The sequence below is a fragment of the Peromyscus maniculatus genome, chromosome 3 (genome assembly GCF_049852395.1).
Source record: "Peromyscus maniculatus bairdii isolate BWxNUB_F1_BW_parent chromosome 3, HU_Pman_BW_mat_3.1, whole genome shotgun sequence".
Classification (NCBI taxonomy): domain Eukaryota; kingdom Metazoa; phylum Chordata; class Mammalia; order Rodentia; family Cricetidae; genus Peromyscus; species Peromyscus maniculatus.
The window spans coordinates 77,570,474-77,590,624 of record NC_134854.1 but is presented as its reverse complement, the minus strand read 5'-3'; the positions used below and the strand labels follow the sequence as shown (position 1 = coordinate 77,590,624).

General features: G+C 43.7%; 2 protein-coding genes across 3 annotated transcripts in view; one reads left to right on the top strand and one right to left on the bottom strand.

Annotated features, from left to right (window-relative positions):
* Positions 1 to 2,789, bottom strand: part of Plekha8 (pleckstrin homology domain containing A8) — a 53,814-nt gene extending 51,025 nt beyond the window's left edge. The window contains exon 1 of one of the 2 annotated variants that reach the window (XR_013049865.1): positions 2,631 to 2,789. Coding sequence is in view for 1 of the 2 variants with exons in the window: in XM_076566836.1 (XP_076422951.1) it covers positions 2,631 to 2,670 (40 nt within the window). In the remaining variant the exon portion in view is untranslated. The remainder of the gene's footprint in view (positions 1 to 2,630) is intronic. The other variant, XM_076566836.1, reaches the window with a different exon arrangement.
* A 1,687-nt stretch (positions 2,790 to 4,476) lies between these two features.
* On the top strand, positions 4,477 to 19,716 carry Fkbp14 (FKBP prolyl isomerase 14). The gene is made up of 4 exons (XM_006992177.4): positions 4,477 to 5,191; positions 8,380 to 8,531; positions 11,171 to 11,298; positions 17,409 to 19,716. Exons 1-4 carry the CDS (start codon positions 4,995 to 4,997, stop codon positions 17,565 to 17,567), a joined length of 636 nt encoding a protein of 211 aa, XP_006992239.1. The 5' UTR covers positions 4,477 to 4,994; the 3' UTR covers positions 17,568 to 19,716.
* Positions 19,717 to 20,151: the final 435 nt, after the last annotated feature.

Sequence of the window (20,151 nt, the reverse complement as noted above, 5' to 3'; positions counted from 1 at the left end):
CAGTAATGACTGGCTTGACAAGATATGCCCCCTGGTACAACAGTGGCATGAACGCTATGGACATAACTAACCACTTTCTGATTGCATCTAAAGCCTGCTCTGTGAAATGGAACTCATTCCTGGCACTGTTAATAAGACCAAGAATTTGTGGTTTGATAGGTAACAGGCCCGAGAGGAGAACCTAATATTGTTATCTACTAAAAGGACATAGCATTAAACCAACTTTTAATGACTTATTCCTATACCCGTAGATCAGTGCATTGCTTAATACTTATCAGAGAAGTTTCTCCTCATTGTGGATGTCAATGAACACAGAGACCCTAAACTGGTCGATGTGTGGAGACTTAAGAGACTGGAGTGCTCAGTCCTAAATGGAACAAACATATCACAGCCTAACCCTAAGGCTCAGGCATCTTAGTGGAAGAGTAGGTGAAAAGACTGTCAAATTCAAGGATGGTAGATAACATCAAGGACACAACGGGGCACTCAGTGACTGTGACGACACCCACAAGACTTGCCAGACAAAATCCCAGCGGAACTGGGGGCAGGGCATGAAATCCCAGCACCGAGAAACTGCTGGCATCTGATGGTGGCTAGGAGGGTCAGTTTTCCTTAAAGGTATGATCCCGGCAGGCCCCCACTGGAGAGCATTTGGGCAACACTAGCTGGAGAAGGAGGAGGAGGAGGAGGAGGAGGAGGAGGAGGACTTCAGGTTGTGTAGGGAGTATTGGAGGAAAGGGTGGATTTGGGAGGAATTGAAGAAAGGGAAGCAGGATGATATAATCAAAATAAGTTGTGTGACATTCTCAAAGAACTAATAAAAATATTTTAAAAACCAAAGCTTCAGAAGCAAAAAAGGAGTCACCTCTCCCCCGAAGCACATCATTCACACTCCAACAGCCCTCTGTGGGAGACCAACAAGCCAAGGAGAGCAGAGGAAACAAGGACCACCGTGACCTTCCTAAGTCAGACCCATTCTCTCCCAAAGTAAGTTCATTGTCCAGTGAAAGACAATGTGCTGAACCACAATTCTCGGCGTATCCAGAGGAGCAGCCAGGGGTGTGAGGGCTTCTAACGACAGGCGAGCTGGCTGGCAAGCCAGAAGAACCAGCAGCTATGGCTCCAGTGCCATCCTTAGGCTTCACCCAGGAACCACTCAACAGTACTAAGACTCTAACTCGGGAGAAAAAAGGAGACTCAACGTCAAAACAGATGCTATGGGCATCCCAGAACAAAGATTCCCAAAGACTCTTCTAGAAAAACCATGGCCCAGGGAAGGATATGGGGAGGTTGGGGGGGGGGGAGCATTTTATTACCAAAACTTTCCATACAGAAAGGGGAGGAAAAGGAGGAAGGGAATTAAGTTGGGGCTGGAGAAGAAAGTGCTGTGTGTGTGTGTGTGTGTGTGTGTGTGTGTGTGTGTGTGTGTGTGTGTGAGAGAGAGAGAGAGAGACAGAGAGAGACAGAGAGAGACAGAGAGACAGACAGAGACAGAGACAGCAGGGGGTGAAGTTGATGTAAGGATTTACCATTAAGATGCACACACCACCTCTCAGAGTTTAGGACAACCTCAAAAGGAGAATGTCAGGGTCAAGCCTCCTCTCCTCAGATAAGCAGCATGCTAATGGGCTCCCAGAATTCATCATACTGAAGTCCATTTTGGAGTAATCCGCATCTAACCTAATCTCTCTGCTGACATCACTGAAGATCCTTGAAATGAAGGCCTTTGTAAAGGCAACGCCTCCCATCACTCCCTCTGGCATTGATTAAAGGAGAAATAACTCAGTGCTAATTACTGCGCTACCCAGAGAGCGATTTCAGGTACACGCCGACAGGTGTACTTCCGCCTGTACTGTGCTGTGACCTCCTCAAAGGTACAGTGCCAACTCTTCCCAGCCCCGTCTGTCCTTACAGCAGAACTGCCCCATCAAAGGGGGGTGGGGAAACTCCAACTCTAGCTGGGAAGATTTCTGGTTCCTGCCTTCTCACTGACACGTTCCATGTTAACCCATTTCCCATAATAAAAAGTTTAACTTTAAAAACGCACCCAGCGCAGTTCATATAGCATGTAACTTATTAAATATTATTTGCTGATCAGATGAAAGCAACGCTCACTGCGAATCATCTTCACGGCTGGGAAATAGTTCTAACTTCTAGATAGTTGCGGAAAGTGCTTCCAAGGGGGCAGGGTGCTATTTTTTAAGCCATTGTGCTGGGCAAGGCAAGGACACGGTTGCTAATATCTGCATTCACTTTATGACAGAGTCTGGAACAAAAGAAATACTCGGCGAGAAAAGCCGAACGCCGGCGCACACTTCGGGGGCTTCCGACTGCGGAGCTAGAGCTGCGCTACCTCGGTCTGCAGGGGGATGACCCTGAAGGTGCGCAGGGAGAGTCTGTGGAGACTCTAGAATACCAGGGGCTGCTGGCACTCCCTCGGCACCCCGCCACAGGCCTCCTAGGGCCCAGGCGAGGCCGCCCCCCACCCCACCCCCGCGCCCAATTCGCGAGACTGGGGCGGACCCCGTGGCGGGCCCCGGGTGCCGGCTGCACCCCAATGTCGGTCCGGGCCGCGAGCCGGCGGAGGGCGCCGCCTGGCGCACCGCGCACACGGAGGCCCGGGCACTCACCGCTCAGGTAGTTGGTCCACTTGTACAGCACGCCCTCCATGGCGCCCGCGGGCCCCACGCCGCCCCGGCCCGCCGCGGGGACACCGGACCGGCCTCACATCCTGGGCCCGGGGGCGGGGTCACCGCGACAGCCGAGGAGCACCAGCTTCGGGGCCGGGGTCTGCGCCTGCGCCTGCGCCTGGCGCGGTCGGTCGCTGTGGACGAGGCGGAGCGGCCGCCGGAGCGAGGCGAGGGAGGCGCGGCCCCTGAGGCGGCGGTCGCGGGCAGGCGCCTCTCCGCGGCCACGGAGCTCACAGCGCCCGCCCCGGCGCGCTCGCGCATGCTCATTGCGCCGCGCGCGCGCGCGCGTGCGCGCTCCCCCAAATCCGCGCCGGGGGTCTGGCCGCGCCGCCGTGGGGCTGGAGGGCGGGGCGCGGAGGCGGACGTGGGTAGCGGATCATCCCCACGATTCGAGTCCCCAGGGGTTCAGCTTTGAAGGTCAAGATTGTCAGTGTAGAAGGATTCGGGCCGAGACCCGGAACCCTCGGATGAGTCAAGTCTGCACTGCGTTTCCGGCTGCCCTCCGGGGCAAGGTGCTATCCAAACTGCAGGGCCTCTTTCTTGAGCGGTCTTTGGACAGCTGGCGTTGACTTCGCCTGGGGTTCTGTTAAAAGTACCATCTCGCCCGGGTTCCAGACCTTTTGGATCGAAGTCTGCATTTTCGCAAGCTCCCCAAGGGGTATGCCTATGCCCATGAAAGTGTGAACATGCACCGTTGTTAGGATTTTTAGCCAAGAAAAGTGTTAATCACAGGTTGAGTGGAAGGGAAATGTTAGAAAGAGCACAATCCAACCCAAGTGCTAATGTCACAGAAGTATGCTCTGAAGTGCTAGGGTGTGGGCATTTTGTTTCTCCTTAATGTAAGGGTGACAGGTTTAGTAAATAATATATAACTTAATTGGTTATTTATTTGAACTGCACACCTTGCTTAATGCCCTATTCGCTTTTATTTTAATCTAGAGATCCTGGTTTGATGATTCCCAGTTTCTTCTCGGGCCACTACAATGGACTAGTCAGGGCAACAATGTAGAACTAGGAACTTGAAGCTGTGTAATTTAAACATGAATGCTAGTTCTTCTTTAAAGAGAGATGCCCTTAGCCAATATTTACTCAATGCTAAGGCCACTCAAGTGATGAATCACAGCAGTCATTAACAGTGATGTTTGTGGAATGAATCAGGTCTAGTCTTAAGGTGGAGTGCAAATTCTTTGTGGCCAAGTGGCCTTAAGCAGGACACTAACTTCTAGCCTAAATTTGTTTATCTTCTGTCCCAGCTAGTTTTATGCCAGTCTGACACAAGATAGAGTAATTTGGAAAGATGAGCTCTGAACCGTCATAAGATTTGTCTGTAGGCGAGTCTGTAGGGCATTTTCTTAACTACTGATCGATGGGGGAGGGCCCAGCACATTGCAAGTGGTGTCATCACTGGGCAGGTGGTCCTGGGTGCTATAAGAAAGCAGGCTGAGCAAGACTCACTGCAGCATCCCTCCATGGGTTCTCTATTAGTTCCTGCTTCCCGACTCTTGTCTTGAGTTCCTGTCCTGACTCCCCTGGATGATGGACTGTGATATGAGGTGTAATCGGTAAAAATCCTTTCCTCCCCAAGTTGCTGTTGGTCATGATGTTTTAACCCAAGAATGGAAAGCCTAACTTACACACTGTCTAAATGGTAAAAAAAAAAAAAAAAAAAAAGTTAAATTAGTGAGGATCTTGCACCAGAATGTGCTTTGTGAACTTTAGCATCCTTACTCATCCTTAGCGTTCACGTTCTAAGTTAGTAAGCCACAGTACTGAACCATTGTTTGTGGTATCTTGGAGGTGGGTGCTCTCCAGTATCCGGTCTTTCCAAAAGACACTTGTCACCTGGCCCGGGGCTCTTCAGTGGCTCAGTTGGAGCCCTTTACGAAGCCCTCCCCCAAGGAGTTTCCTGATAGCTCTGCACTAAACTGCTCTCCCAAGGTGGGAGGATTTCTTAATCCGCGGGCTCTAGGACTACCCGGAGAGGCTGGATCCGGCGGTCTGACCCAACACCACACCGAAGCACTAGACTGTTGCAGCGCCATTGGTTGGAGAGGAGCCTGATGGACAGCACTACCAGCCAATGGAAGAGAGCTCTTCCAAAGCAGCCGCCTTATCAGAGCCAATCACGTTGGGATGGGGCTTTAACTCTTTAAAGGAGAGTTCTCAGTGTGTGGGAAAGTTGGTAGTAAAAGTGCCACGTCTTCTTGGGAGGGTTGAGGGAGTCCTGAACTTACCCGAGGCCGGCGTCGCTTTCGGCACATTTTAACTCTATGAAGTCGGGGGCCCTTTCTCTGCTTTGGTAACATGAGGTTTTTCTTGTGGAATGCGATCTTGACACTGGGGGTCATGGCTGTGAGTGCAGCTTTGATCCCGGAGCCAGAAGTGAAGATCGAAGTTCTCCAGAAGCCATTCATCTGCCATCGCAAGACCAAGGGAGGGGACCTGATGTTGGTCCACTACGAGGGCTATTTAGAAAAGGACGGCTCCCTGTTTCACTCCACGTAAGTAATTATGCCTCGTAGGCAGAACGGTAAAGGACCCACCCAGTCACACCAGCCCTCCTCTTGTAAAGTTAACAGTTCCTTTACCTCAGAAAACAGAAAAAACTGAAACACCTGCTTACCTTTGGAAGAAAAAATTGTCAAAAGCCAGTTCTAGAGAACAAGGCCTTGAAAGAATTTCTGGAAACATGTAGTCTTCGTAAGTTAATTTCCTTTAACTTTATTCTTTATAAAATTAGATCTAGAATATTTGAAGTTTTACAGAAATACTTAGGTTATAATTAAGCAGTAAGTAGAAAAGGCTTAACAGAATTTTCTATCTCAAACTCCATTCCTTAGGTAAAAATACCTGATTCCACTTTTAATTGGGCATAAGAAATACTAAAATGTGTCATTTTGCTTCAAGAGCAAAATGCACAATCATCTATTTGCTGGTTTCTAAACGATGCACAAATGCTGTTTCATTGACCTGTTTAACTTTCTGGCAGGTGGCACAGGATGGTGATTTCAGGAGTCATTCCTTTCTTCTAGAAACTCAGGCTTCATTGATGGAGTAGGTGTGGTTATAGAAGTCATAGTGGGAGGATTTCCAGGTGCTTTGCGCTAGCATTTCTTTTCCATAAACAAAGAAAGGCGGCAAGTAATGTTCACAGGTGTAATGATTTCCATTCTGAAAGTATTTAACGAGCACTTCCTTAGGGACGTTCAGAAAGTTCACCTTCTAACCATCTGCATCCATCCATTCATCCAGCCTGTAAACACTCACTAAAAGATGCATTTCAGGTCCCGGAGATGCAAAGTTTGCTAAAAACAAGTTCTGGTCCTCCCGCAGTACTCCATGTGTAGGGAGGGGGAGATAGGAAAGGACTCAGTTGGTGGAGAGTGCAGATGTTGAGAGCACTGGCAAAGTGTGGGGAGCCTGTAGTTAGTTGTGCTGAGGGGGGAGGGTAATAGACCAGCATTAGCATTCAGAACAGAAGAATAGCTGGGAAAATGATGAGTGGAGATTATCATGGCAGAGCTGGAGGAGGACTTTGCAAATGAGGGAATCATATGAGCTAAGCCCCAAGCTTTAACTCACCTTAGGTCCTTATATTTGTTTTGTTTTAATAAACTGCTTTGAGAGATGGTCTTCTGTGAGGCCTGAGGGTAGTGAATGATGCTTCTCTCTGAACACTGTTCTGGTAAAAGTTTCTGGAAACAGATTGCCATCACTTTGTCCTTGCCAGTAAGGCCAGGGCACAGCAGTTAGTCACCGATACTGTGACATTGCACTTCAAAATTTCAGTTATGTCCTTGCTTTCAGTCTGACCTCTTTCCTGTCTAGCCTAATTTCTTTCCCATCTCAGGGCCAACAACCTGCTACTTTGTAGCAGTTCACTGCTAATGTTCTGGTACTTGGGGAGGGGACTGTTGTCATACAGCCATTGATGTAAAGTCTTAGGCCTGTCTTACTGGGTATAACTGGTATATTTAATGGAGAAATACCATTAAATAAGCCTCCGAAGAGTGTTTTGTGTTGCCAGAACCATCATCCGTGTGATGACTGGCTTAGCTGTAATAAATGTGGTCACATGATTGCGGCTTCTCCATTCTTTTTGCCCCATGATCATGAAGGCACATGCAGTGCCACTTACCCAGAAGGAATGCCATTCACCCAGATTTCGTAACCATGGTACCCATAAACTTAGCACAGGGACATTTTACTCACACCAAAAAGTTATCCTGAAATAAAACACTTTCCTTGCTCTCTAGTAGTTGAACTAAGCTGGTCTCTCAGGATGCTAGGACATCTTCCTGTTCCTTTCCTTTCCAGAACTTGAGGGGCTACTGCTCCAGGATTTTCTGAGTAGCCCCATCGTAGATCTTTGGAGAGGATCTGGGTGTTAGTGGAGATTTAAGGGGAAAGCAGCCTTTTCCATGCATCGGAACCATCAGTCAACTGGCCATCACGAAGGCTTGTAGACAGGAAGGAAGATATATCAGGGCTGGAGAGATGCCTCAGTGGTTAAGAGCACTGGCTGCTCTTTTAAAGGATTGGGGTTCAATTCCCAGCACTCACATGACAGCTCACAACTGTCTGTAACTCCAGTTCCAGGAGTTCTGACACCTTCATACTAATGCACATAAAATAAATTTAAATAGATTTAAAAAGAAAGAACGGACTAATTACTTTGTAAAAAAAATTAAAAAAAAAGAAAAGAAAAGAATAAAAGATACTCCTGTCTCTGTGTCTGGGTGCAAATGGACCTTCATGTTTTAGCAGTAATTCTTCTAGCCTTTTATCTTCCTTCTCAAATTCAAGACATTTCCTGAATTTTTCCTTGGTCTGTAGCCCTTATGGGAAAATATAACTTTGTCATTAAGACCTTGAACTGAGGAGTTAGGTATATCTGAAGTCAAATGCTTGTACACTTAACCTCCATTTTCTCTGTACAAAGAGTTAATACTAGATTAGCTGGCCCTCTGTCTGCAGGTTCTGTGTCCCTTGATTCAAATTAAGTATAGATCTAGAATATTTGAAATGTGTGTGTGTGTGTGTGTGTGTGTGTGTGTGTGTATGTATGTATGTATTGAACTCGTGCAGACTTTGTATTGTCATCCAATATAATAGCTATTTATATAGCATTTACATTATAGTATATATAATCTAAAGATGGTTTAATATATACAGTAGGTTATGTGCAACTGCTGTAGATTTGAGCTCCTTGTGGTTTGAGAGACAGAGGATCAAATCCTGGGGACAATCTTCTAAGAATACTTACCAACAACAGGATTATCACTGAAGTTAGAGACAAATTTACAATACTTGCTTTAAAGTACATGTTCAAATTAATTGTTATTATTATTTTTACTATTTCCTCTGCCCTTCTCAGACTGACTCAGTTTATGAATTTTGCATCAAGAAAAGTGAGCAGGGAATTAATTGAATTGCTATGAAGTAGACTTGGGTGTGTGTGTGTTTCCAATCCAAGAAGGGCTGCTTTCTTTAGTTTCTGAGGTCATAAGCTTAACCACTGGTGGGTAGACAAAATGAAGCATAGCAGTGATCTTTGTTTTAAAGTCACGAAAAATATCTCTCATGTATGGAGTGCTCATCTAGCATTCATGGGACTCTGGCTTAAATTCCTAATGGGGGATAAAAGATCCAAAATGATTTAAATTCGAATGTGTTTTCTTTCTGGTAGCCACAAACATAACAATGGTCAGCCCATCTGGTTCACCCTGGGCATCCTGGAGGCTCTCAAAGGCTGGGACCAAGGCTTGAAGGGGATGTGTGTGGGAGAGAAGAGAAAGCTCATCATCCCTCCTGCCCTGGCCTATGGCAAAGAAGGAAAAGGTAAAATTGTGTACCCATCACTGTTGTGCGTCTCTGAATGTTTCCTCCCTCCCAAATGGAAACCCACCAACTCACTTTAACAATGCAACAAGAAAGGCCATCCAACAAGTGTCTTGATGATTTGGACCTTTGGAATATAGATCATTGGATACAATTTGATGTGTGGCTGTGTGTGTGTGTATGTATGTATATATATATTTACAGCCAGGCAGTCTTCCACACCGTAGATTTCATTGGGAGTCCTTTCATTCTTGCTTTTAAATGTATTTGCAAAGTTTTCAATAGCTTATTTTAATTTTACTTACTTATTTTTGTGTTTTCAAAACAGGGTTTCTCTGTGTAGCACTGGCTGTCCTGGAACTTGCTCTGTAAACCAGGCTGGCCTTCTAACTCAGAGATCTGCCTGACTCTGCCTTGTGAGTGCTGGGATTAAAGGTGTGTGTCACCACTGCCCAGCTCAATAGTTTATTTTAAAATAATATATTGACATGAATTAAAAATAATTCTCCTTGTGTTACAAGCTGGCTGGCTGTCCACACAGTTTTTGTGCCAATTGGATCCAAGGCACAGACATACCTGGTATTTAGGCTGAGTTTATACAGCTCTCCAAGGGCTGTTTGGTGATGCTTATCAGCTGGCCCCAGATGTCTCTTCACTGAAATCTGCTCTGAGCCAATGGCCAGATCTGAAGAGACAGGTTAGTGGACCAGGATGTCTACCACTGTGTTGTTTTTTACATTAAAACAATTGAAACCAACCTGAGTGTTATCATCAGAGGTTAGCCAAATATGAGTTACATATGAAATGTGTGTATTGTAAAAGTAGCAAGTAGATTTTCTGTATGACTAGCTTTCCCTGTGAGTATAAGGGGGAGTATATGCACACTGAAAGTGTATCACAATGAATAAAATATTCATAGTATATTGTGATTCTGAGAATTATATTCATTTCTGATTCTATCTTCCAAATTCTCTGTGAAGAAAATGTAGTACTTATACAGTGGAGAAAAAATTGTAAGAAGCTATCAGAAGCAGATAGAGAATCACTCTGATGTGGTTTAAATAGATTTCACACCATTCTTCAGCAAAGCATTTCAGTTGACAAAGTAGGGACCAAGATTCCTTGCCCCAGTTTCCTAATGAGGTTAAGTACTGTATATGAATATGATGTACTCCAAAGTAGGACTAGCTATCTAAGCCATGGTCCACAGGCTTGGTTATTAACCAAATTCAGTTCTGATTATATTCTTCACAGAAAGAAATCCAGTAGTTAGGGAAAAAGGTGCCTAGATGTAGTCTTTCTTTCCTGCGTCTTTGTTCTTTCACTATTAACTTTATGTATGCAGTGCGGTCGTAGTTGTCCATGCATTAACTCAGCTGTACTTTATAGCATGCAGTCATTTCCTCCGGTGTCATGAAACTAATTCTTCTACTGTGTATTTGCCACTAGTTTCGTAGTGTTTTAACACACGCTTGCATGCCTCCTTGGAAAGATACCAGCTTTCCCTCCGACCTAAGTGCATGTCCCTTCCCTGTCTCCAGCACGACGGTAAGCTTTGGCTCACACTGTGAGTGTTGTCCTCTTAGAAACTTACTAATGGCCTTCCATGGAACTTTGAGGAAAGTTCCATGGGGACATAGCTAAGACTTGTTTAATGAGTGTGCCCAGACCTTTCTATTAAATAGTTATAAGAAAGCAAGTTTGAAAGTTTGGGGGGAAAATGCCCAAAATTACAAGAAGGGTTTGTTTCTTTGATTATTAGTTGGGCTTTTTTGTTAGTACCTGAGATTTTAACAGGTTTTTGTTGTTGTTGTTGTTGTTTTGTTTTGTTTTGTTTTTTTAAACTCTTGAAGATTTGTTAGCTTTCTTTACAGAAGTTCATTTGGATTTTTCTTTTCTGATGAAATGTCTTCAACAAATGCATAAAGTTCTATGTCAGGGAGGTATTTCCTAAGTTGTTGAAAATTTTGAATGTTCCTTTATTATTTTTAAGGCCTGTAAGAAAATTATATCTTAATAATTTATATCAGGCTCTTACTATTTATCATGAGTAATACTCAGCGATTTATTTTTGCATAAGTTTTTACCCTTTATCCTTCTCATGGACTTCTAAGGCAGAAAATGTTATCAATCTCATTTTACAAAGAAGGAATTGATGCCTAGAGGCAGCAGATGTGAACAGAGCTCACACTGTTCTATACTGCCTCCCAGTGGTGGGCACGGCAGCACCAACCCTATGTACTTGAAGGTCAAGACTTTCTGATCTAAATTAGTAAATCTCTTGTAATATAATTAAGTCTGAATTGCTCAAAGCCCTTTAAAAGTCATTCTTGACATGTAACATGAAGGGCCTTAATTATATTTGAAACTTAGCATCGGGAACATCTGCATATGTGCATATGTTTTATCACTACTCCACACAAGAGTCCTTTGTTCTGCCAGTTTGCGTAACTCCTCCTTTGAGTCTGCTTTTCTTTCCCGGGTAAAGTGTAATTATAGAATGAGTGATTTCCACTGCCTGTGACAATCCTAGAGGGCCTTTTCATTTAATGTAGTTAAAATGTCTGTTACCACAATTGATTTTGTTATGAATACTTTCAGATCTTCTAAATAAAACTTTCCTTATCTCCTCATATCAGGCAAAATCCCCCCAGAGAGCACACTGATATTCAACATTGACCTCCTGGAGATTCGAAATGGCCCAAGGTCCCATGAATCGTTTCAAGAAATGGATCTCAACGACGACTGGAAACTCTCTAAGCATGAGGTGACGCTACCCTCTGCCTCTGGCTGTTTTTCTTCTACTTTTCAGAAATACATTCGCTGCTGGGAGAAGGAAACGCCATTTTCTTCAGTGGAGTGACACTGGGTGTGTTAGCTGTACTCCAGGGCAGGCCCCATGCTCAGGAGTAGTGGCCATCACAAGTCAGACTCCATGGGTTTTAGTGGTTTTTTTCTTTTTAAGAGAGAAAAGGAACATGAAATTGGGTGGAGGGAGGGAATCGGAGAAGGGGTTGGGAAAAATATGATAAAATATACTATATAGAATTCTCAAAGAATAAGTAAATAATAAGGAAAATTTCTTTTTATTTAGATATAAAAAAAAACTATTCACAGCCTTTCCTAAAGTGCTTCGAAAGTTGCCTTTTTTGTGGGCAACCATTGCTTAGGAAACTGTGTGCACTGAGAGAGCACGTCCAGTCTCCGGCCACTTCCTCTTTCCCTCTGCTTGGTGTTGACTGTGTCTCGTCTTCACCCCTGGCTCTTGGGAAGTTTCGTTTTTTTCATGACCGTTCTGAATGTAGGAGAAACACGTAAGTCCCGAGAAATTCCTCATGTGGACAGTTCCTGTTCGAGATGGCAGACCGGCTGGGAGTGTGTTTCATAGTACTCTCCAACACGCAGTTGACGTGACCAAGTTTATTGTTAAGTTAGCTCTGGATTTTCCACAGGGAAATCTTCCTCAGCCATCTGAAGTCCTAACCTTTGGGGTGGGAGGAAGAAGGACTTCTCCACATCCCAAGTGTTCTCAGTCACTGGCTTTTGTAGAGAAGGAAGTGGAGGCAGACACATGCCCTGCGGTTCCTACCTATAGTCAGTCCCCAGTGTGCCATGTCCAGGTGGATGCTCAGTCTTTTTATTTTTATTTTTATTTTTTGGTTTTTCAAGACAGGGTTTCTCTGTGTAGTTCTGGTGCCTGTTTTGGATCTCGCTCTGTAGACCAGGCTGGCCTCGAACCCACAGAGATCCTCCTGGCTCTGCCTCCCTACGAAGCTCAGTCATTTTTAAATGTTTTGGTGAGTTTCACTCTCAGAGCCAGGAAATGATGGTGTCTCAAACAAAGTTGTTGGGAGCCAAGAGATCTTTATGGACACCAGTGGGTTTGTTTCTTTGTAATTTTGTTTTGCTGCCTGTTGTTTTGATTGAGATAGGAGCTCCTGGTGTTCAGGCATGCCTTGACTTGGTGAACCTTCTGCCTCGGCTTCGTAAGCACTGGGATTTAAAATCCATGTCACTGAATTTCATATGATGTAGTGTTAACAGTTACATACCTCCCCCAACATCCAAGATAAGTTGTAAAATTTTCTCTCACTAAAAGAAATTATGTAACATATTCTTGTGACTTAAAAAAAATCAACTGATACAAGTTAATATATATTAAGAAGTCTTGGGCTAGGCATGTAACTCAGTTGGCCAAGCATGTGCTTAGAATATACAAGGCTCTGAGATCAATCCTCAGCACCTTAGAAAACAAAACACAAAAATGTGTTTATTGTGCCCACATCATCTTCATCCTTCACTGGATCCTTCCACCCTATCCAGGTTTATTAGTTTCTAATGTATCTTTCCGGTGTTTAGGCAAATATTTATCATTAGTTGACTTACACAAAAGGCAGAAAAAATGTACATACTATTTAGTAGTTTCCTTTATTCACAGACCATATCCTGAGATGGATATAATAACTTCTGTTTCCTCCTTCTTGCTCCCTTTACCTCCCTTAGCCCTCTCCTTACGTTCATTCCAACTACATGACATCACTTTACCCTAAACAAATGGCATCTGTTTACATGTCAGAGTTTACGGAGGGAGAACTGAGATCACTGGTCCATGGTGGCGTGGGGATGTGATGACAAATGATGCTACAGGCTGGGTTGCATTTTAGTGATTCATGGGGGTTGCAAACAGCATTTTAGTTATATGTATATTTATGTGTCTGGTTTGCATATATGGTTCATGCCTGTAAATGTGCAGTGTGTACACCCATGGGTGTACATGCAGAGGCCAGAAGAGCAGGACATGGGGTGTTTCCCCTATTGCTGTCTGCCTTATTACCTTGAGATTCTTACTGAACCTTTGGCTAGGCTGGCTGGCTAGCAAGCTCTTGGGATCTCCCCTTTTCCTTTCCACAAAGCTGGGGTTACAGGCACGTGCAGTTTCTATAGTGCCGGGGATTTGAACTTGGGCCCTCGTGCTTACACAGCAAATGGTCTTATCCACTGAGCTATGTCCCCAGCCTTTGATTGTGTTTTTAAAGACATTAGGGAATTATAGCATAGGCACTCCTAGGACTGCTTTGGTTTTCAAGTTTACAGGGTCCTGATTAGATCCTGCTGATGTGGCATGGTCACAGGCAGGTACACAGTTTTTCTACTCATAGCCATGGGTTCAGATGAAAAGGGAGAATATAATCTTATTTTAGAAGGCACGTCTGGACTTCTGACTCAGAAACCAGTGTATCCAAAGGCAGCCATCCTTCAGGCGCCCAGCGTTGTTTGGATTCTGACAGGGGTGGGCAGTATGCACTGTTGACCCAAGCTGGCCGAGGAACACAGCTACAGGACAGTTTGTCCCAATGGCCACTCTGCCGGCCACGCTGCTGACTCTGCCTTATTTGCTTATTTACTCCATCAGAGAAAGCTCTGTTCCTTGGCAGCCACTTTTGACAAAGCTCTGGTTATTTGCAGTGAATTTCGGAGAAAGGTCTATTGAAGGAAAGCCAGAAATACTTAGAAGCTCTCTGGGGAGAATACTGGAAATGACAAAATATTTTTTTCACAATTGTTATACAGGCATTAGGTGAACTTAAGCCAAGCTCTTGTCATGGCTTGACTCGTTTCAAGAGGTTCTCTGATAGGGCCAGAAAAGCATAGATTTGAGGCACCCATACACATGTTTCGGGGATCCAAAGTAGAGAAATTTGGAGACGTCCCAAATGGATATGGCCTTCAAAATCAATTTCCTTATACGCCTAGTCATATATCAGCATGGGAATTCTGCTGGTTAGAATGGATGCGCTGTCTTCACGGTGCACGCTTCTTACAGAGCTTTGCTCCTGTGTGCTGCTGCCCCTTTGTGGAGCACAGTGGCACCTATGGAGTGCGACCTCCTGCCCGGTAGATCTGCGTTGCCTGCGTGTGGCCTGTGACAGGCGAGGGCCAGCCCAGCTTTCTGTGGATAAGCACATTTTAGAAGTTGGAACCAGAGGAGTGATGGGAGAATTTGATGAGAGAAAAGAGGTGACCGGGCAGGGGCGAAGGGGGAGGGGAGGAAGTAGAGGGGTGACTTCTGTGGTGAACCACTTAGAAATAAACCCTGGACAGACTTGGATGGGGCACAGATCTAAAGTGAAAGTTGCTTCTGTCAAGCATATTATGATATCTTTTTTTCTCTCCTAAAAAGTTGGCTTTTCTTAGCCAGGCATTGGTGGCGCACGCCTTTAATCCCAGCACTTGGGAGGCAGAGCCAGGTGGATCTCTTGTGAGTTCGAGGCTAGCCTGGGCTACCAAGTGAGCTCCAGGAAAGGCGCAAAGCTACACAGAGAAACCCTGTCTCGAAAAACAAACAAACAAAAACAAACAAACAAAAAAAAATTGGCTTTTCTTTACATGATTTGATTCTAGCACATAATTACTTCAAACCTCTTGATTATAAAAACTTAGAACCTTTCTAAGAACATTTTCTGATATGTGTGTATATATAATTTATATATATTTTAAAACTTAGCTTTTGATTAATATGATATTTCTTTTTTTGTATTTTTTGTCGGTTTTTTTTAATTTTTGTTTTTGTTTTTTTAATTTGAGAAAGGGTTTCTCTATGTAACTAGCCCCAATGGCCTAAACTTACCATGTAGACCATGCTGGCTTCACATTCAGAGATCCATCTGTTTTCACTGGCATCAAAGGCATGCACTATCATGCTTGGCAGTATAGTATTTCTTATTACACACTTATCTCTTAGTTTCAGCAAAGTGAATTATAGCATTCAAGTAAGCCAGGAATCATGCAGCATAATTTGTTTAAAGTTTTCTTTGGTTATTGAGAGTCAAAAACAAAAAAGTACATAAAAACTTCAGTTCACTCGCTGGGCAGTGGTGGCGAATGCCTTTAATCCCAGGACTGGAGAGGCAGAGCCAGGCGGATCTCTGTGAGTTGGAGGCCAGCCTGGTCTACAGAGCAAGATCCAGGACAGGCACCAAAACTACACAGAGAAACTCTGTCTCGAAAATATAAAACAACAACAACAACAACAAAAACAAGAATGTGTCTCTTGGGATGGAGAGATAGCTTGGTGGTTAAGAGCACTGGCTGCTCTTCCAGAGAACCCAGGTTCAATTTTCAGCATCCACATGGCTCACAACTGTCTGTAATTCCAGTTCCAGCTGATTCAATGCCCAATGGCCTCTTTTGACCTCTGTGGCATCAGGCACGCATGTGGTGCACATACAGACATGCAGGCAAGCACTCATAAAATAAAAATAGATCTTAAAAAATCCCCTCTTCTATAAGTTAAACTTTAAAAGAACATTAAAAAAATCAAATCTCACCAACTTCTGGAAGATTTTATGATGCCAATAATTTCTTTAAAGTATATTTTATTCAGTAGTTTCAGTATAATGCTGTGAAAATATTAGCTAAACCTAGTGAACAATGTCAGAGGCCTGGCATAGTTAACATTTTTAAAGTTATGTCAATTCTGTCAACACTTTAAAATGCTGCCCAAACATTTTTTAAAGCCTACATTTTTATTTTCAGTTAAATCTATACAAGAAGCAATCTGAAAGCCGAATTGAATAAAACACCAAGACAAACATGAAATTTCATAACACTTAATGTCCTGCTTCCCCTACTTTCAATGAGTGGATGAGCACATTTACCATAGGCATCCCGCGGCGAGCAGATCAGTCAGGCTAGTTCACCACCATGTTTGGTTCTCTTGAGAACATGAGACGTCACACGAAACGCTGTGTCAATGATACTGTACTGTGTGGAGTTAATAAATAAGGCATTTCTGTCCTGAAGAATAGTAATAAATACCATTCAGAGTCAGAGAGTATTGGTAGATAATCCAGGACTTAAAAATGCCCATAGATGGGAGATGAGGAGATAGCTGTCGCTGAAGTGCTCGCCACTCAAGCATGATGACTGGAGTCCCAGACCCAGAATCCAAGGGGGGACAAAAGTTGGGTGTGGAAGTGTGTGTGTATAATCTCAGAGCTGGCAGGAGGAGACTGGGAGATCCCTGGAGATTGCTAGCCAGTCCCAGTGGTTTACTCTGCTGTTCCAGGTGAGAGACCATGTCTCAGAAAACAAGATTCTGAGAAATGATATCTGAGGTTGACTTCTGGCCTCTGTACACATGCATACACATGTGCATAAATGCACAACCCCACTTGAACAAGCACATGCACAAACACTTCAGAACACGCACAAATTTAAATGAGCTGTGCAATCAACATTCTTAAATGTTGACTTCTTAATGTGCAGCTATGAGAATGAAAGTGAACCCGGCTTAAAACAAGCAAAGGGGCTGGGGAGATGGCTCCAGGCCTCAGGTGCTTGCCGTAGAAGCATGAGGACCTGAGATGGGATCCCTAGTACCATGGGAAAAGCAGAGTGTGCTGGTGCATGCCTGCGATCTGCCTGCCATCCCAGCACTGGGGAGGCAGAGAGACAGGGAGCTCCCTGGGACTTGTCAGCCAGCCAGGGTGGCTATCAGTGAGCTCCAGGCTCAGTGAGAGACTGCATCTCAAGCAGTGAGGGAGTAAGAGTGATGGAGGGACACACACATGCACACACGCACACAATTTAAAAAAAAAAGGCAAAAAGGCAGGTAATAGGTTTTAATAAAAATGTTGTATTTGATACAAAGATTATGTAAATATATGTGTGTATATATATATGCATAATATAAGCATTATTTTCACTTCTGAAAACTATTTGATGTCTCCATCATACCTGTAAAGCAAAGGTTGTTTTAACTCCTTTAGGCTTGGGTCACAGAGTTGTTTTGTACTTGCTCTATATCATTACAATGATATAATGTGTGTGGATTATAATGAGAGCCAGTTGTTAACGAGAGCTGTTATTTTGTAGGTTAAAGAGTATCTAAAGAAGGAGTTTGAGAAGCACGGTGCAGTGGTGAATGAAAGCCACCATGATGCTTTGGTGGAGGATATTTTTGATAAAGAAGATGAAGACAAAGATGGATTTATATCTGCTAGAGAATTCACCTATGTGCATGATGAACTGTAGGGACGCACCTGCCATTTTATATGCGTCCATCTGTAAAGGGAAGGCAGCACCTTTAAAGGAAGTTGTAGTTTTAACATTAACATTCTGTTCTTGCTTTGTTTGTTTTTAGTTTTGTACTATTTTCTGTTATTTAAGAAACCCCATAGATTTTGTAAATATCCACATATTTCTGGTAAGTTATTGGAAAGAAACAGTCATCTTTGAGTGGAAGACCTCTGGGTCGTTTCCATGTTCACACAAAGCTTGTTCGCTTGCTTCCTTCTAATGGTGACGTATTGCAACTGGAAACATGCTGCAACCTATGAACAGGTTGGAGCACAATCACTTCCCTGCACGGCGGCCTCTTTCTGTTTCCTCTAAGTTAGATGACTGATGTGTTTAAAAGCTTTTATAATAATCCAGGGCTTGCTACTTTCATGTTATAGTGAAGTAGCTTTTTCTTTACCTGCCTTTGAGTCCCTGCTTGAGGAGACATATGGTGGCCCCTCATTCCTTAACAGTTATGGCCTCCCTGTGGAGATGTGCAATGTTGGATGAATGAAGGAGTTAGCAACTCATGAATAGGTGTGCATTGAAACGTTCTGCCAAGAGTTCATAGTGGCTAATGGCCTAGTAAGATAAGTCAGACAAATAATTTATGTGTTTGTTTCCTTGTGATCAATGCTTCAAACTATGGTAGGCGTGGCAGGGAGGTGTATTTAGAGTCAATGTTTACTTTAAGGCTACCGGATTAGCCTCCTGGTTCTTCAGTGTGTAAAGTTTACAGCTGGTATATTACTTTGATGGAACACTGCAAATGAGGCCAACCTATACCAACTGCTATCAATACACTTATCCTCGGTTTGAAAATTGATACTTATCATTTTATCTCAAATTGGCTTCTAAAAATGATGACTAATTCTGTTTTTCAAATTGATTTTAATCAAATTGGTTGTTACCTTTTTTAAAAAATATTTATTTATTATATATACAGTGTTCTATCTGTATTTATGCCTGCAGGCCAGAAGAGGGCACAAGATCTCATTACAGATGTTTGTGAGCCACCATGTGGTTGCTGAGAATTGAACTCAGGACCTCTGGGAGAACAGCCCATGTTTTTAACCGCTGAGCCATCTCTCCAGTCCCATGTTATCTCAAATACTTACAACAGACTTCCCAGAGCTCCATCTGTTAGAAATAGTTTCTCCTAGTTTATAAGAACGGATCAAGTGCACTATTGTCCAGCTGTTGCTGTTCTGATGCCCATGGGAAGCCGCTGGTCTTACAGTACTTCTTTCTGGATGAGAGGAGCTGTTTGGAAGTTGATTGAGGAGCTCAGCACTGGTGGTTAAGCTGTAGATGCGTCTTCTGTCCCTGAGTTCACTTTTCTATTTTCTGCTATGGAAGAAGCAAGTTCGCTTGTATCTGTTGGGCCCCATTTCCTTTGCGTCTTTACCTCTGGGGACAGTTCTGGCTGTTCCTGGCAGATCACAGCTCTCCTCAGGTTTCAGGAATGTCTCTGTTTTCATAGAAAAATTGTCACATTTGCTCTGAATTGCCTCAGTCATCCTCCACCCCCAGTGACCCGTGAGAAGGGTCAGATATATGTCTTAGTTCACCCATTCCTATCACTTCCTATTGTTTGTAGAAGTTACTAATTATGCATTGACATTTTCCCCACCAAAACATGCTATTGGGAAGAATATACTCTAAGACCTGTTCTTGCAGATGTCAGGTATAACCATAAAATGGCTGTCAGCACTAGCATTTTTCTGAACCTGGCGAGGTTGTGAGAAGGCCCGTGACTGTCATGACAGGACAGTGGTGTGTCTTGAAGGCTGCTTTTCACCAAAGCTGCTGCCGCCATCTGTGCTGGAGCAAGGACAGAGAAAGAATCTTGATTACTCAGTTATATAAATTTGTATCAGTCCTCAGCTAAACATTCAAACAAGTATGAAAGAAAGATATACCAGTAATAATGGTTGTATAAGCCATCTGCCTTTTTTTTTTTATAGCAATATCTTTGGACCCTCCCATTAGTGGGAAAAATCAAACACCAACTGTGACTTCACATGTATGTAATTTGACTCATAATTGTTCCATGTGTCATATTTAAATTTCTATGTCTATGTGATACTCTTTGTGAAAATAAAGTTTATTTGGGAAATAATTGGTTTGTAAAAAAAATGTTTTGCATGTGTATGTGTGTGTTATTTGTGTATTTACATATGTTGAGGGCACAGATGTGTGTGCAGGTGCAAGTGTCTTCCTGGATTTTTCCACCTAATCCATGAAAGCAGGATCTCTCACTGAACCTGGAGCTCTTTCGTGTGGCTATCCAGCTTGCTCATGGAGTTCTGTCTCTGCATCCCATGTAGCAGGGTTACACCTAAGCCGCTTTGCCCACTGGCCTTTGAATGTGGCTTCTGGGAAGCTGATGTGCAAGGCCGGTGCTTTACCCTCATTCATCCCCTCAACCCTGCTTTTATGAAAAAAAAAAAAGAACAATATTAAAGCAGCTTTGCAGCTCCCTCCCTGCTTTTTCCATGCTTAGGATTGAGCCTCCTGTATGCTAACCCATTGACCTACACCCATAGTTCCTCTC